We start from the raw sequence: 17,087 nt of genomic DNA, 5'->3' as shown, positions 1-17,087 counted from the left end.
AGGGACTAAAATGCCAGCAGGCACACCATCTGGGAGTTGTGGGGCAGGGAGGTAGGGAAAAAAGAAGCAAAGGAGGAGAGGAGCAGGGGAAGATGGGCGGATGCGTTGGCAGAGGGTGGCAAACAAACAGCGCGTGAGATGAGAATGGGGGGAGATGATAGGTCAGAGGTGGTTGAATCTGTTTGGTGGAGGGTGTGGGGACGGACAGTATGCTACCATGGGTTGAAGCCGGGTTAGTTACAGGAGCAGAGAATGTGTTGTAAGGATAACTTCCATTGCGCAGCTCAGATAAGCTTGTGGTGGAGGAAAGGCTCCAGATGCTTTGGTTAGTGAAGCAGCCATTGAAATCAGACATGTCATGTTCATCTGCATTTTCTACCACAGGGTCGTCTACTTTGCTCTTCATCCTGGTTGGTAATCATACCAATATAAAAAAATTGTCTTATGATTGCAGCAGAGTTGGTACATGACATGGCTACTTTCACAGGTGGCCCGGCCCCTCATGGACTAGGAGAAACCCCATGAATGGACTGGAATAGTAAATGCTGGGTGGGTGGATTAGGCCAGTTTTGCTCCTGGGCCTTCCATGGTGATATGATCCTTGTGAGAAGGGTTTGGGGTTGGGAGTGGCATAGGGATGGACTAGGATGTTGTGGAGGTTGGGTGGGCAATCGAACACCACTTTGAGGTGTTGACAGTATCTTGGGTAGGATGTCCCTCATTTCAGGGTACAATGATACGTAGTAAAAGCCCTTGCAAAGAATGTGGTTCAGTTCTTCCAGTCCAGGGTGGCACTGGATGACAAGGAGAATGTACCTTTGTGGCTGGTTCGTTGGGGTGGTTAGAGGATTGGGGGTGTGAGGGGAAATGACACAGGAGATATGTTTGTAGATGAGGTTCAGAGGGAAGTGCCTGTCTGTGAAGGCCTTAGTGAGACCTCAGCATACTGGGTAAAGGAGTTTTTGTCACTGCAGATACACTGTCCCCAGGTGGCCAGGCTGTATGGGAGGGATTTTTTGGCATGAAAGGGATTACAGCTGCCAAATGCAGGTACTGTTGGTGGTTGGTGGGTTTAATGTGGACAGAGGTGCAGATAGAGCCATCATAGTGGAGGAGGAGGAGGAGGAGGAGGAGGTCAACATCTAGCAGAGTGGGACAGTGGGTTGAGGAGGACCGCATGAAGAAGATGAGAGAGAAGGTGTTCATGTCATGAAGGAATGAAGACAGGGTGTTTTAGACCTGGGTCCAGATCGTGAACATGTCATCAATGAACCTGAATCAGACTAGAAGTTTGGTGTTTTGAGAGGCAAGGAAAGTCTCCTCTAGGTGGCCCATAAAAAGGTTGGCATAGGAGGGTGCCATGAGGGTGCCCATGACTGCACTTCAATTGAGAAATAGTTGTGGGTTTAGGGTAAAGTTAGTAAGGTGTATGAGGAATGAGATAATGGGTTTGGAGTGTGAAGGACGTTGGGAAAGGTAGTGTTCAGTATCAGCAAGACCTTGGCCATAAGGGATGTTGGTGTATAGGGAGGTGGCATCAACAGTGATAACTAGGGATCCAGGAGGTAAATAAGTGGGGATGGGGCAGAGTCGGTAAAGAAAGTGGTTGTTGTCTTTGACGTAGGAGGCTAGATTATGGGCAATGTCTTTTTCCTATTACAACAATGTGAGAAGGTTGTTGTGCTGGGAACCAGGCCACATGGCAATCAGAGGAAATTAACCACTAGATGCGGCAGGCAATGAGGAAAGTGGTGTAAATTTTGTAATTCACTGTGCCATACCCTTACATACTGTGGTTATAATATTTGCGAAGATGTGCTGTGCATGGACGAGAGTCTGAGTACTACTACAATAAGCTGTACTCTACATCATAATCACATAATTAAATTTTGAGTAGACATTGCCCCATGATTCATTAATAATAATTCACATATTATTTCTCCGTCAGTGAGAGGCACAACCAGTATGCAGTGCTTGTGAATACCAATTGTGGTATGCCATATTTTAGTTCCTTATTTGCTGTTTGATAATCCTACAGTTACCTCAGACTTTAAACAAAGATTGAACAAATGTAGCACGAGTTTCAAAATGGTGTAGTTGTCCGTTTACACAAGTGGTCAGCCAGCCACAAGAATCTAAAAAATACAGGTTTCAACACGTCTATCTCACCGGTCACCTTCAATTAAGAAATATTTTGTCTTCAATCTTTTACATATATTCTCTCTCTCTCTCTCTCTCTCTCTCTCTCTCTCTCTGTGTGTGTGTGTGTGTGTGTGTGTGTGTGTGTGTGTGTGTGTGTGTGTGATAGAGGGGGGGGGGGGGGTAAGGAAGAAAATTAGTAGAAGGATATGTAGTCTTTATTTTTTTTTTTTTTCAGGGCCTCCAACAAATTTGGTGATAAAATTCTGTGTTGATTGTCATAAAAAATACTGTCATGATGAGAATGAATCCAATCACTTGTGTTCAAGGCGTGTAGTAGGTGAGTATTTCTGGTTGTGTGTCACTCAGTATAAAAGTAATCTATTAATACATTGTTATAGATTAACAGACTTACAGTAATAATTTCTTCCTTTAAGAAAGTGGATTTTCTGTTTTTGATTCATCTTTATAAAGATACTGGATGTCACTACTAAGAACTGTTTGTTTGTTTGATGTTTCTAAAGATATTTTCAGTTTCATTTTTGTGATGTGTAGATTGAATCAGGCTGGACATAGTGTTTCATACTATACTCAATGTCAGCAGGAAACAGTAATGTGGTTCTCACTGCACAAAATAATCAAGTCTAAAATATAATCTTGTGTGTCCAGTCAAAAAAAAAAAAAAACCAGTGATGAAAAACTAAAGCATAAAGTATTTGCAGCAGGGACAAAGTATGGTTGCTGTGTGACACAGCTGTGAAGCCAGTGCAATGTGGCACAACAAACACCTTCTTCAACTGCTATTGGTAATACCAAGTAGTCATGTTTTGCTGTCTTATCAGTAAATATATCTTTGGACTATACATCATACCACACTAATTTTGAGGCCATTAAGTCAATTTGATATTTAAAGTCGAACAGTGGAAACTCCAAGTACAGATAGCACCAATGTAGGAAAGGACAGATTGCTATTTACTGTAAAAAAGACACGTCAAGTTGCAGACAGGCCCAATTAAAAGACACTCATATATAGCTGTGAGCCACAGTCTTCGTCTGTAAAACACACACACACACACACACACACACACACACACACACACACACAAAAAACAACGACAACAACCACCACCACTACCTCCAGCATCTCAGGCCAGAATGTAATATCACATGAGATGCAAGCAGAAATCTGGAGGGGGTGGGGAAGGTTAAGAGGAAGGTGAAGGTGAAGGGGAAGGGATAGTAGTGTGTGGGTGGGGGGAGAGAAGAATGTTGTTTGGTGCAGTGTGCAAGGACTAGACTGCCAACAGGTGCAGCGTCAGGAGTTTGTGAGGCTGGAAGGTGGGGGGAAAAAAGGAGAGGAGTGGGGAAACGGGTGGCTGCATTGCCAGAGGGCTGCAAATAAACAGGGTGGGAGATCAGAATTGGGGGGGGGGGGGGGGATGATGATGGGAGAGAGAGGGTGGAAACTGTTGGGTGGAGGGTGAGGGAACAGTGTGTTACCTTAGGTTGAGGCTGGGATAGTTACAGGAGTGGAGAATGTGTTGTAAGGATAACTTCCATCTCCCATCTATGCAGTTCAGAAAAGCTGGTGGTGGAGGGAAGGATCCAGATGCCTCAGATAGTGAAGCAGCCATTGAAATCAGACATGTTCAGCTGCATATTCTGCCACAGGGTGGTCTACTTTGCTCTTCATCCTGGTTGACAGCTGGTTGGTAATCATACCAATATAAAAAGTTGTTCAATGATTGCAGCAGAGATGGTAAATGACATGGCTACTTTCACAGGTGGCCCAGTCCCTGATGGAGTAGGATAAACCCTGCAATAGGACGAGCTGGGTGGGTGGATTGGGTAGGTTTTGCACTTGGGCCTTCCACTAGGATATGATCCTTGTGGGAAGGGTTTGGGATTGGGAGTAGCATATGGATGGACTAGGATGTTGTGGAGGTTGGGTGGGCAATGGAACACCACTTCAAGAGGTGTGGGCAGTATCTTGGGTAGGATGTCCCTCACTTCAGGGTACAATGGCAGATAATAAAAGCCCTGGCAAAGGATGTGGTTCAGTTGTTCCAGTCCGCGGGGTGGCACTGGGACACAGCGAATGCACCTTTGTAGCTGGTTCATGGTGGTCATTTGAGGATTGGGGGCATGAGAGGAAATGACACAGGAGATCTTTTCGTGGACTAGGTTTGTGAAGGATACTGCCTGTCTCTGAAGGCCTTGATGAGACCTCAGCATACTGAGTAAGGAAGTTTTTGTCACTGCAGATAGGCCACCCCCAGATGGCCAGGCTGTGTGGGAGGGATTTTCTGGTGTGAAAGGGATTACAGCTGTCAAAATGCAGGTACTGTCAGTGGTTGGTGGTTGGTGAGTTTAATGTGGTCAGAGGTGCAGATGGAGCCATAATAGTGAAGAAGTAGGTCAACATCTAGGAAGGTGGGACACTGGGTTGAGGAGGACCACGTGAAACAGATTGGAGAGGAGGTGTTGAGGTCATGAAGGAATTCGAGGTAGGGTGTCTTGGCCCTGGGTCCAGATCATGAAGATATTATCAATGAACCTGAACCAGACTAGAGGTTTGGTGTTTCGGGAGGATGGTGCCATGAGTGTGCCAATGGCTGCATCGCAGATTTGTTTATATAACTTCACTCCAAATGAGAAATAGTTGTGGGTTAGGGTAAAGTTACTAAGGTGTATGAGGAATGAGGTAGTGTATTTGGAGTGTCAAGGATGTTGGGAAAAGTACTGTTCAGTAGCAGTAAGACCTTGGGCATAACGGATGTTGGCATGTAGGAAGGTGGCATCAGCAGTGACAACTAGGGATCCAGGAGGTAAAGGGATGGGGATGGTCAAGAGTCAGTGAAGAAAGTGGTCAGTGTCTTTGATGTAGGAGGCTAGATTACAGGCAATGTCTTTTTCCTATTACAGCAATGGGGAAGGTTGTTGTGCTGGGAACCAGACCACATGGCAGTAAGAGGAAATTAACTGCCAGATGCTGCAGGGAATGAGGGAAGTGATTTAAATTGTGTGATTCACAGCATTTGAAATCAAGTGTGTTATGTTCAGCTGCATGCTGGTCCATGCCACAGTTTGGCAGTGCCCATTCATCCTGGTGGATTGTGAGTTGGCAGTCATACCAATATAAAAAGCTGTGCAATATTTGAAGGAGAGCTGGTAAATGAGATGATTGCTTTCACAGGTGGCCCAGTCCTTGATGGGGTAGGATAAACCTGTGACAGGATTGAAATAGGAAGTGCTGGGTTGATAGATTGGGCAAGTTTTGCATCTGGACCTTCCACAGGGACACGATCCCTGTGGTAAGGGTTTGGGATTGGGAGTGTCATAGGGATGGACTAGGATGTTGTGGAGGTAGGGTGGGCATCACCACTTTAGGGAGGGGTGGGAAGTATCTTGGGTAGGATGCCCCTCATTTCAGGGTACGATAATAGGTAATCAAAGTCCTGGTGAAGTATGTGGTTCAGTTGTTCCAGTCTGGGGTGGTACTGCGTGATGAAGGGGACACTCCTTTGTGGCTGGTTTTTGGGAGTGGTGGGAGGATTGGGGTGAGGGGAAGATTTGTTTGCAGACTAGGTCTGGGGGATAGTGCCTGCCTGTGAAGGCCTCGGTGAGACCCACAGCATACTGAGCAAGGGAGTTCGTCACTGCAGATATGCCGTCCCCAGGTAGCAAGCCTGTAAGGGAGCAATTTTTTTGGTGTGAAAGAGATGACTGAATATGGGTACTGTTGGTGGGTTTAATGTGGACAAAGGTGCAGATGGAGCCACGAGAGAGGTGGAGATCAACATCTAAGAAGGTTGCACACTGGATGAGGAGGAGCATGTGAAGCAGATGGGAGAGCAGGTGGTGAGGTTGTGAAGGATTGAAGATTCGGTGTCTTGGCCCTGGGTCCAAAACATGAGGATATCATCTGTGAACTTGAACCAGACTAGGGATTTGGTGTTGTGGGATGGCCCATAAAAAGGTTTGTATAGGAGCCAAAAAGGTTTATATAGGAGCCTGCTATGCAGATGCCCGTGTTTGTGCCATGGTTTTGTTTGTATACCCTTCCCTTCAAAGGAGCAGTAGTTGTGGGTTAGGATAAGGTTAGGAGACTGAAGGATGTTGGTAACAGTAGTTTCAATAGTGGTAAGACCATGGGCATCAGGGACGTTGGTTTATAGGAGGATGGTATCAACAGTAATGAGTAGGGATTCAGAAGGTAAAGGGGTGGGGATGATTGAGAATTGGTGAAGGAACTGGTTGGTGTCTTTGATGTGGGAGGCTACATTACGGGCAGTTGGTTAGGGGTGTTGGCAAGTGAGGGCCAAAATTCTTCCAGTGGGGGCACAATAACCAGCCACAGTGGTGTGTCCAGGATTGTTGGATTTGTGTATTTTTGGGGGCATCTAGAAGATGGGTGGTTGGGTTGTTATAGGGGTGAGGAGGGAAATGGATTCAGAGGAAATATTCTGGGAAGGGCCTGTGACTTTAAGCAGGAACTGGAGTTTGTGTTGGACTTTTGGGATGGGATCACTCTGGCAGAGTTTATAGGTGGAGGAGTCAGATAATTGACAGAGGCATTCTGAGAGATAGTCACTGTGATTCATAGCAACAGTGGTAGAACCGTAGTCTTTAGGCAGGATGATTAAGTCAGGATTTGTTTTAAGGTTGTGTGTGGCTGTTCTTTCTTCTACTAAAATGTTGATGTTCTGGGGAAGGATGGTGAGGCCAAGTTGGAGGTAAGGAATTCCAGGAAGGGTGGGTGGTTAGGTGGAACAGGAGTAGGATCATGGTTGGATGGTGATATGAATTGGAAGATGCAGGGTTCAGTGTTGGAATTAGGGTGGTTTTGGTTGGAGGGATTGGTGGCAAAGAAGTGGTTCCACTGTGGCCATCGGTAGAAGGAGAGTAGGTCTTCGACAAGTCTAACATGGTTAAATTTGGGTGTAGGGCTAAAGATAATGCCTTTGTATATGACTGAAACTTCTGTGGAGCTGAGGGTTTTGGTGGAGAGGTTAACAACTCTGTTATGGGAATGTTTTGGCCCTGGATATGGATTTGGTGGAGGGTTGGTAGGGAGTTTTGGAGGATGTGGCAAGTTGAAAAGGTCGGCTAGGCAGGGTTTAGCTGCTATGAGGGACAGATCAGGTGAAACAATGTGGATATGATACGGGTTGGATTGTGGTGCCCCGAGGCAGCAATAGGCTGCCAGCGGGTTGGATAACTTACAGAAGTGGTGTCTGGAATGCTCCCCTAGGTGCTAGAGAGCAAGGGATTCAATGTCAGAGTTGTGATGTATGGTGTAGGGATTGCAGAGTAATAGTATCTTGTGGAGGGAGCAGAGGCGGTGGTTGTGGGATGCCTGTGCCATGGAGATGTGTTTTTGCAGCAACAGGTTTGCGAGGGCAAGGGATTGTCGGAATTTGAAAATATGTAGGTGATACTGAAAGGGGGGGTGGTATCCAGAGAAAGTTTTTACAGTTAGGCCGTTTGGGGAGATTCCATGGTTTAGGCAGTATTTGAGAAACAGGATGTTGGACTGAGCTTTAGCTAGGGAGAGGGATACTCTTCTGAACTGGTGCAGAAAGATGGAGCAAGAGTCCATTGTGGCAGAAATGATGTAAAGGAAATAGGAATGACGCAGAAAAGGGCAAAATAGATGATGTGAAAGGAGCTGGATAAGCGAAAAGATGCATATAAAATATGTAAAGACACACAGAAATCCCCAACAGATACGCAAAAGTATGCACAGATCCATAAAAAATACTTGAAACCATGTGACATGACACACAAATATGTTAAAAACATGCAGAAACATGGGTAATAATGTACAATGAAGTATGGGAGAGTGTGTATGTTGCATTAATCGAAGACAGGTGGTGGAGGATGCGTTATATCGAGGATCAAAAGTTCATGTGGCAGGACCAGGTGTGGACAACAAAACGCTCAAATATGTCAAGATGAGGGTGAAGTGAGATCAGTAGGAATAAATGTAATTATAACTGTCGGAGGAAGTAATCTGGGGCAATAGAAGCTGCATCAACAATTCACGCCATCACGAAGTCAGTGTTGTGCACAGACAATCGTTGATACACATGATTTCAATGGCTGCTCCACTACCCAAGCCATTTAGATCCTCCCTTCCGCCACCAGCTTTTCTGAACTGCATAGCTGGAAGTTATCCTTAAAACACATTCTCCACTCCTGTAACTATCCCAGTTTCAACCTAAGGTAACACACTGTTCCCACACCCGCCACCCAACAGTTTCCACCCTCTGCCCCATCACTCCCCCCCACCCCCCAATTCTGATCTCCCACCCTGTTTATTTGCAGCCCTCTGCCAATGCAGCCACCCATGTTTCCCCACTCCTCTCCTTTTTTGTTCCTTCCCCCCCCCCCCCCCCCCCCCCCCCCCCACCTCCCTGCTCCCACAACCTCCCAACGCTACGTCTGTTGACAATCTAGTCCTTGAACACTCCGCCAAACAGCTTTTGTCTCTCTCCCTGCCAATACCCCTTGCACTACTATTCATTTCCATTCCCCTTCCTCACCCCACCCAGATTGCTGCTTGCATCCCATGTGATGCTGCACTCCAGCCTGAGATGCTGGGATTGGCAGTCGATCTGCGTGAGGTGAGATGCACTTGCTTGTGTGTGTGTGTGTGTGTGTGTGTGTGTGTGTGTGTGTGTGTGTGTGTGTGTGTGCGCGCGCGCGCGGCGCGCGCGCGCGCGCAGCGCCTGCGCGCGCGCGCGCGCGCGTGCATGCGTGCACCTCTCTTTTACTGATGAAGGCTGTGGCAAAATCTATATGTGAGTGTCTGTTAATTGTTCCTGTCTCAACTTGGTGTGTCTTCTTTACGGTAAGTAGCAGTCTGCCTTTTCTCCTACACTGTTCATATTTAAAGTTACATTTAGTTTGTGACAAGAACTAAGATGATGATGCAAGTATCCTGTGGATTTTTCCGGTACTCATTTTATAGTGATTCTGGTACTGTAGTTCTACAACATATGTATTACCAAAACCACTTTTCGAAAATGAGCTAATGTAAATGTTTCCGCCTGTAAACATAATGCAGCACAAGAAAAATGTGTTTTAAATATTGGAAAATATTATTTCTAGGGTATGTGTATATTTGATAAATACTGTTTCAGATTCTCAGAAATCTCTGAAGTTAATGTTCTATGTTGAGCTTGAAATATATGATGAGACCCAAGAGACGATGAAAGTAGCTCTTGCTGGTGATCAGGCAACAAAACTATTTGGTAAGTATTTTGGAGCTAGTAGCACTGATTCTGCATTGATTTTCCCATTATTTGTTGTATGCTTATTTCATTATTTATCCTTTGTGGAACAAACTTCTGGGATAGTTTGGCAACAACTCACAGCATGTGTGACACAGATTTTTATCAGTAGACAGTAAATTACAGTTATTTTAGCATCAGAATGATCATTAGTTCCATTAAGGACACTGAAGAACTAGGGGAGGTTCTGTCGATGCTAGAGTGTTGGTATAGTAATATGCCATAAGCAATAAAAGATAAATAAGAACTGTTTGTTTTCTATGTATACTTTCCCTGTTTACCTGATTATAAGACAAGGCTTTTACCCAGTTCTTCATTCAAAAAATATGGGTCATCTTATAATCAAATATTAAACTATTGCAGCATTTTTACAATGTTTAATAGAGTCTGTAGAGCTCGTCTTACATTTAGAGATAAAGCTTTGGTCTCATGCAGGTTTATTTTGAAGAATTCAGAAGGGCAGGATTGGCAAATGATACTCGCCTTCGAACAAGCTCTAGATTTCCTGACGTGACATTTAACCCACACAGCAATAGTGCAAGGGATATGCAAGAAACTATGAACTAGTCACTACAACTATTTATTACCATGCTTAAACACTGGTGGACATAGCATCAAATTCTTTCATCTTACACACACTTGGTGTGTTTGAACAGGTTTGCAGGAAAAGCTAAAGATAACATCCAAAAGCAGAAATGTTATAACATTACTTGATTCTAAATCCAGATCAATATTTTATTTGATCATGCGAGACTGTAATGATTTACTGAGTGGGTTCAAATGAGAAATTAGGTCATGTTCATGTTTTAGAGTACCAGATAAAAATGTAATCAGCTTTAGAACATGATGCTGACATTCAGGTAAAACAAGAAAGAAAACTTATTGAGAATGAAATGTATAACAAATGAAATAAATTATATTAAACAGACTGCAATTATTGTCACAAGAATAAATTACAGCAGCGAGATCTGCCATGGAGATAGTACTAACAGACATCTGTAGAAAGCGGAATGAACATAAGTTCAAGAATTAGATTGAATTGTGGTTGCGATCTTTTATTTGTATTTGTTGTTCTTGTTGTTGTTAGTATGTTTGCACCCTAGAAGATATTGCAGTCAGTATTTCGCAGTTGCTCCTGCACAGCACTATGGAAGGGTTGGAGGGGGAACTGTGATACCAGCTTGGCTGAGAATTAGATGTGTGCTGGGAGGGGAATAGTGAGCGGGCAGCAAATTATGTCATGTTGCCAACCAGGGAAATCTGTGTTGCATACTTTGGCTTTTTAGGAACATGAACTAAGTTTAAACTGCAGTTTGCTTGAGTCCAATTGTAGTTAAATTGAACTGACTTTAAAATTGGACACATACTCAACAAGAGTATTCATTTCTGCAGGAGGCGGTAGAAGTCCAGAGGGGGGCCAATGGCATACTTATGTGTTTCATACTGCAATGTTGTCGATGCTCACTGTAACATATGTCAGGAACGAAAGGGTTTACATCAGTTGCTGTTACTGTGCAGCCAATGAGAGCAGTGGGCAGACAATATGTTTGGAAGCAAGAAACTGTAACATTCCCATGTCAATATAGGAGGGAAATCCAAATGTATTTGAAAAGAAACAGCTCTGATCTCAGGTCCCACAGTAACCAAAACCTCAGATATCACAACGTATTTAGAAGAAACAGTCAAGTATTTGTGACAACAAAGATACAAATTTCACAGCTGTGTTATGAGAATCCTGGTGATTAAAAATAATGATAGGGTTAGTAAGTGAAAAATGTAGAGAAGAAAATGGTCTGCAAATTAAGTAAGTGACTTTTTTTGTTTATTTTATTTCTCCTTATATTATCCAAATGTAGGCAATCAATAAATGACATAAATTTAGAATAGGTATAACGTTAAGTTTTTGGCAGATTCTTTTATGTCAGTAAAACAGTTCATAATTTTGATTAATAAGAACATTTTAAAAATAATTTTTTCTCAAAACACCTCTTGAAAAAGAGTGTGTATCTTGTAATCATGGTTGTCTTATACTCGGGTAAATACAGTAAGTATGTTTTTCCTCCTTTACAACCATAAGTGTCCTTCAAACCAACATTCTTTGCTATGTACTTCCTCCTCTCTGATCACTGTACCATCTACATCTACATCTACATCTACATCTACATTGATACTCCGCAAGCCACCCAACGGTGTGTGGCGGAGGGCACTTTACGTGCCACTGTCATTACCTCCCTTTCCTGTTCCAGTCGCGTATGGTTCGCGGGAAGAACGACTGTCTGAAAGCCTCCGTGCGCGCTCTAATCTCTCTAATTTTACATTCGTGATCTCCTCGGGAGGTATAAGTAGGGGGAAGCAATATATTCGATACCTCATCCAGAAACGCACCCTCTCGAAACCTGGCGAGCAAGCTACACCGCGATGCAGAGCGCCTCTCTTGCAGAGTCTGCCACTTGAGTTTATTAAACATCTCCGTAACGCTATCACGGTTACCAAATAACCCGGTGACAAAACGCGCCGCTCTTCTTTGGATCTTCTCTATCTCCTCCGTCAACCCGACCTGGTACGGATCCCACACTGATGAGCAATACTCAAGTATAGGTCGAACGAGTGTTTTGTAAGCCACCTCCTTTGTTGATGGACTACATTTTCTAAGCACTCTCCCAATGAATCTCAACCTGGTACCCGCCTTACCAACAATCAATTTTATATGATCATTCCACTTCAAATCGTTCCGTACGCACACTCCCAGATATTTTACAGAAGTAACTGCTACCAGTGTTTGTCCCGCTATCATATAATCATACAATAAAGGATCCTTCTTTCTATGTATTCGCAATACATTACATTTGTCTATGTTAAGGGTCAGTTGCCACTCCCTGCACCAAGTGCCTATCCGCTGCAGATCTTCCTGTATTTCGCTACAATTTTCTAATGCAGCAACTTCTCTGTATACTACAGCATCATCCGCGAAAAGCCGCATGGAACTTCCGACACTATCTACTAGGTCATTTATATATATTGTGAAAAGCAATGGTCCCATAACACTCCCCTGTGGCACGCCAGAGGTTACTTTAACGTCTGTAGACGTCTCTCCATTGATAACAACATGCTGTGTTCTGTTTGCTAAAAACTCTTCAATCCAGCCACACAGCTGGTCTGATATTCCGTAGGCTCTTACTTTGTTTATCAGGCGACAGTGCGGAACTGTATCGAACGCCTTCCGGAAGTCAAGAAAAATAGCATCTACCTGGGAGCCTATATCTAATATTTTCTGGGTCTCATGAACAAATAAGGCGAGTTGGGTCTCACACGATCGCTGTTTCCGGAATCCATGTTGATTCCTACATAGTAGATTCCGGGTTTCCAGAAATGACATGATACGCGAGCAAAAAACATGTTCTAAAATTCTACAAGAGATCGACGTAAGAGATATAGGTCTATAGTTTTGCGCATCTGCTCGACGACCCTTCTTGAAGACTGGGACTATCTGTGCTCTTTTCCAATCATTTGGAACCCTCCGTTCCTCTAGAGACTTGCGGTACACGGCTGTTAGAAGGGGGGCAAGTTCTTTCGCGTACTCAGTGTAGAATCGAATTGGTATCCCGTCAGGTCCAGTGGACTTTCCTCTATTGAGTGATTCCAGTTGCTTTTCTATTCCTTGGACACTTATTTCAATGTCAGCCATTTTTTCGTTTGTGCGAGGATTTAGAGAAGGAACTGCAGTGCGGTCTTCCTCTGTGAAACAGCTTTGGAAAAAGGTGTTTAGTATTTCAGCTTTACGCGTGTCATCCTCTGTTTCAATGCCATCATCATCCCGTAGTGTCTGGATATGCTGTTTCGAGCCACTTACTGATTTAACGTAAGACCAGAACTTCCTAGGATTTTCTGTCAAGTCGGTACATAGAATTTTACTTTCGAATTCAATGAACGCTTCACGCATAGCCCTCCTTACGCTAACTTTGACATCGTTTAGCTTCTGTTTGTCTGAGAGGTTTTGGCTGCGTTTAAACTTGGAGTGGAGCTCTCTTTGCTTTCGCAGTAGTTTCCTAACTTTGTTGTTGTACCAACAACATCCCTCTCACTTTCATTGTATTCCTTTAAAAAATCACAGGCTTAAGAAAATGGTGATTTATATTTAATACATTTCTATTACCATGATCATTTGCTGTAAAACTTTTATAATCGGTTGTAATTTTTCATTTGTGAATTTTACCTTGTAAGTTAATAGTCAGTTATCGTGCTCCACAAGCCAATGTATGGTTTGCAGCACTGGGCAAATGATGTATCAGAAACATTTCCCCCATTCTTGTTCCATCCAGAGCAGAAACACAGAAAGAAAAATTGTTGGTGTTGTACTGGACGAAAATACACTCATCAGTACAATGGTGGGCTCTTTGTTTTGCTCCAGGAGAAGAACGTATGGGCACTATAACACACAAAATATTATTTCACTTAATAATAACACTGATAAGAAGAATTACTTAACTGTACAATCCACTTCCACAGGAATGACATGAGTATTTAAAACTGTCTCTGAACATTAATGTAGCTCTTGATACACACAAAATACAAGCCTCTCACTCAAGAGTACACTTAACAATAGCTTTCATGTAAAATTCTGCTTAATACAGTGATCACACAGATAGCATACTGGAAGACGACATAAATTGTGGTGCATTGTCTGAGACGATGCCCTTAGGAAGACCTTCAAGACAAAAAAAATAGAAAACAAAGCTGATACTGTGCTCGCAGTAGTGGTGGATGTCATGAGGACAACGAAAGGAAATTTAATATATCCATCTACCACCAGCAACCATCGCATGTTCCAGAACAGACCTATGAACTCAATTTGCATGCATTGCCATGGTCTGGACAGGCATGGCAATTCAAAACAGCATTGGGGCAGAGCTGATAGATGTTCTCCACAAATATTGCTGATAGATGTTCTCCACAAATATTGCTGATAGATGTTCTCCACAAATATTGCTGATAGATGGTCTCCACAAATATTGCAAGGAGAGGTCATTTGTTCAATCCGAGCATCTATGGCTTGCCAAGTACAGTGATGTTTAGCGTTGCTTTGTGCAAACTATGCCCCAATGATGTTGATCCAATAAAGGAAAAACTTCCCACTGACGGAGTGAGGAATTACGAACACATCCATCAGCATTCCCCATATGCAAAAATTGAACACCTGACTGTGCATAGCATGTAACAATGGGAAAAATAGCAATGCACCATTTGGTGGGGAAATTATTTCAAACCATGCAGCCACCAGTGGCACACATTTTACAGAACAACCTGAAGAGCTGGTCAGCAGCAGTTGCTGTGGCTATGCACCAAAAATTGAGAGAAAAATTTTGAAGAGTTTCACAATACTGGGTACAAATTTGAAAACCTGATTCTTCATATCAATCAAATGCTGTGTCAGTACTGACCAGTAACCAAAACAAGTGAGCATTCAAATGTTGGTGCTTGTACTACAACTCATACTGATAATTAGACAATATTAAAGCCCAACATTGCAATTTTTGTGCTGTCTGTGATGGAACAGGATTGAACAAGGCCATTAAAGGCTGATAATCTGTAATCAAATATAACTTCTGCCAGTACAAATTTTGGCGCATATTGGTAACACCAGGATAATGGTGAATGCCTCTTTTTCAAGCTGACTGTAACTACTCTGCACCGAGTTTTTTGAAGCAAAAGAGATAGACCTACCAGGAGAACCAATTGTATGGGAAAGCACAGCTCCAGTTCTGTAAGAAGATGCATCAAACAATGATGGCTTAATAAAACATGCTTTAATTTCTGAAGTTCCTGAAAGAACACCAAGGAACATTTTTCTGGCACGTTTGGTTCAGTGCAGCAGCAATTTGTGCAGTGTTGGCAATGAATTCGATGTCAAAGATAAGCTTCCACATTGCAGCTTGGAGATCCTTAATGTTATGGGATGCCAGCAGATATTTGATGTGCGAAGTAGCAGGATGAATTCCATGTGCATTTATTATGTGTCAAAATCAGTCAAGATGTTTATGGAAGAAAGAGCACTTTTCCTTGTTGCACGTTAAACCAACCACGGAAAAAACTTGCAACAAGTAGTCTAAATTTGCCAAATGTTGACATATGACCTCACGACAACAATATCATCCAATAGTTTGTACAAGAAGTGACCTTTGCCATTAATCTTTCCAGGAAATGTTGAAAAATAGCAGGAGCAAATACAACATGTTAAAATTGTAAATATACATGATGAGTGAAGGAGCTCAAGTTAAACAGTAGAAAATATGACGAAGTCCTCCAAGGAAACAGTGAAAATTGTTGCAATAGGTACAGCTTGTTAAAAGAGCAGACATTAGTAGCTGTATCTGTTGTAACCTGTTTGCAGCCTATTTGATTTGATCTCCTTAGCTCATCATGTATGTTTACAATTTTAATATCATGTAATTTATGTGACTTCCTTCTGACAAAGATACCATTGGTGTATCGAAACCTGATCAAGGTTTTTTACATTAAATATGCATATGGTTGTCTGTATACTTTATATATAGAAAATTTATTTATGTTTACAGCTGTCAACCATGTTGTCTTAGTTGATGTTGGATTGGGCTGAGTGGTACTGTTCTAGGCCTTAAGTAAAAGTGGTTGTGATGGTGTAGCAAAACATTTCTGGGCATTGATACACTGATGTGCTCATTCATTGGTGCGGTTTGCAACAAATATCTTCTCTTGTGGTTGCATTGTGAGTTACCAACCTCGATTTCGCACCTCACTCTTTGGCCGATACCACAATTGGTATCTTTATGTATTTGCCCAAATTTCTCCAATTTTGATATTGTAGTTATATCATGTGAAAAGTTCGTTATGTGAGAGATAGATTTATTGACTTATATCTGAATGTGGGTTCTCAGAACATTACATTGAGATTAAGGCCTGTGATACAGAGAACTTTTCTATCCCCCCCCTCCACACACACACACACACACACACACTTTGTCACATTGTAGTTTGTTGAGAATTTTTGTCTGCTGACGTCAGACAAATACATGAGAGATTGAATGGAAGGTTTGGGCATATCCATTGACTTTACAGAGATGAAAAAATTGTTATTAACTTTTTCCTGTCAGTATCCTGGCAGCCTGTTTTGTATAAGGGAGTAACAATTCTGTTTTTACAATGTTCTCCAAATAATATTACTAAACCTGGGTGTCTTTTGACCATCTTTTATTCCTTCACTTGGAAAGTACTTGTCCAGACTACAGTTGATGACATCTTTCAGCTTTGGTCACAATTGTTCTACTTATGACAGATCTGAACTAAATTTTCTCACTTCATCCTTCAAATAAGTTGAGAGTGACAGTCAGTTTGACCTAACACAAATGCACTCCCAAATTTCATGATCAGCTTCCTGTAATAGCTTCACAGTCACTAATCCCTCTTTCATTATTCTTGAGAAAATCACGTCTTTTAATAACTAGGACAGCTAAAATATTTCTTTCGCATATCAGTTGTAGAACCAGTTATTTGAGTCAGTTGCCATACAGTGTACATTGTGCACTGTTTTGCCAGTCAATACTGGCCAGGTTAAAGTCACCATTTAATTCTATCGTATGACTGGGGTGTATCAGTGTTATTGAGTTTAGGCTCTCT

At 42.6% G+C, this 17,087-nt stretch overlaps 1 protein-coding gene across 3 annotated transcripts in view; it reads left to right on the top strand.

Moving 5' to 3' along the window:
- The window catches only part of LOC126473164 (uncharacterized), a 125,721-nt gene that overhangs the window by 101,442 nt on the left and 7,192 nt on the right, over nt 1-17,087 (top strand). For all 3 annotated transcript variants that reach the window (XM_050100037.1, XM_050100038.1, XM_050100036.1), the window contains 2 exons: nt 2,378-2,479; nt 9,288-9,398. In XM_050100037.1, the coding sequence (XP_049955994.1) occupies nt 2,378-2,479; nt 9,288-9,398 (213 nt within the window). The remainder of the gene's footprint in view (nt 1-2,377; nt 2,480-9,287; nt 9,399-17,087) is intronic.

This window comes from Schistocerca serialis, chromosome 4, assembly GCF_023864345.2.
Source record: "Schistocerca serialis cubense isolate TAMUIC-IGC-003099 chromosome 4, iqSchSeri2.2, whole genome shotgun sequence".
NCBI lineage: Eukaryota > Metazoa > Arthropoda > Insecta > Orthoptera > Acrididae > Schistocerca > Schistocerca serialis.
This window is presented reverse-complemented; position numbering and strand designations above follow the sequence as displayed.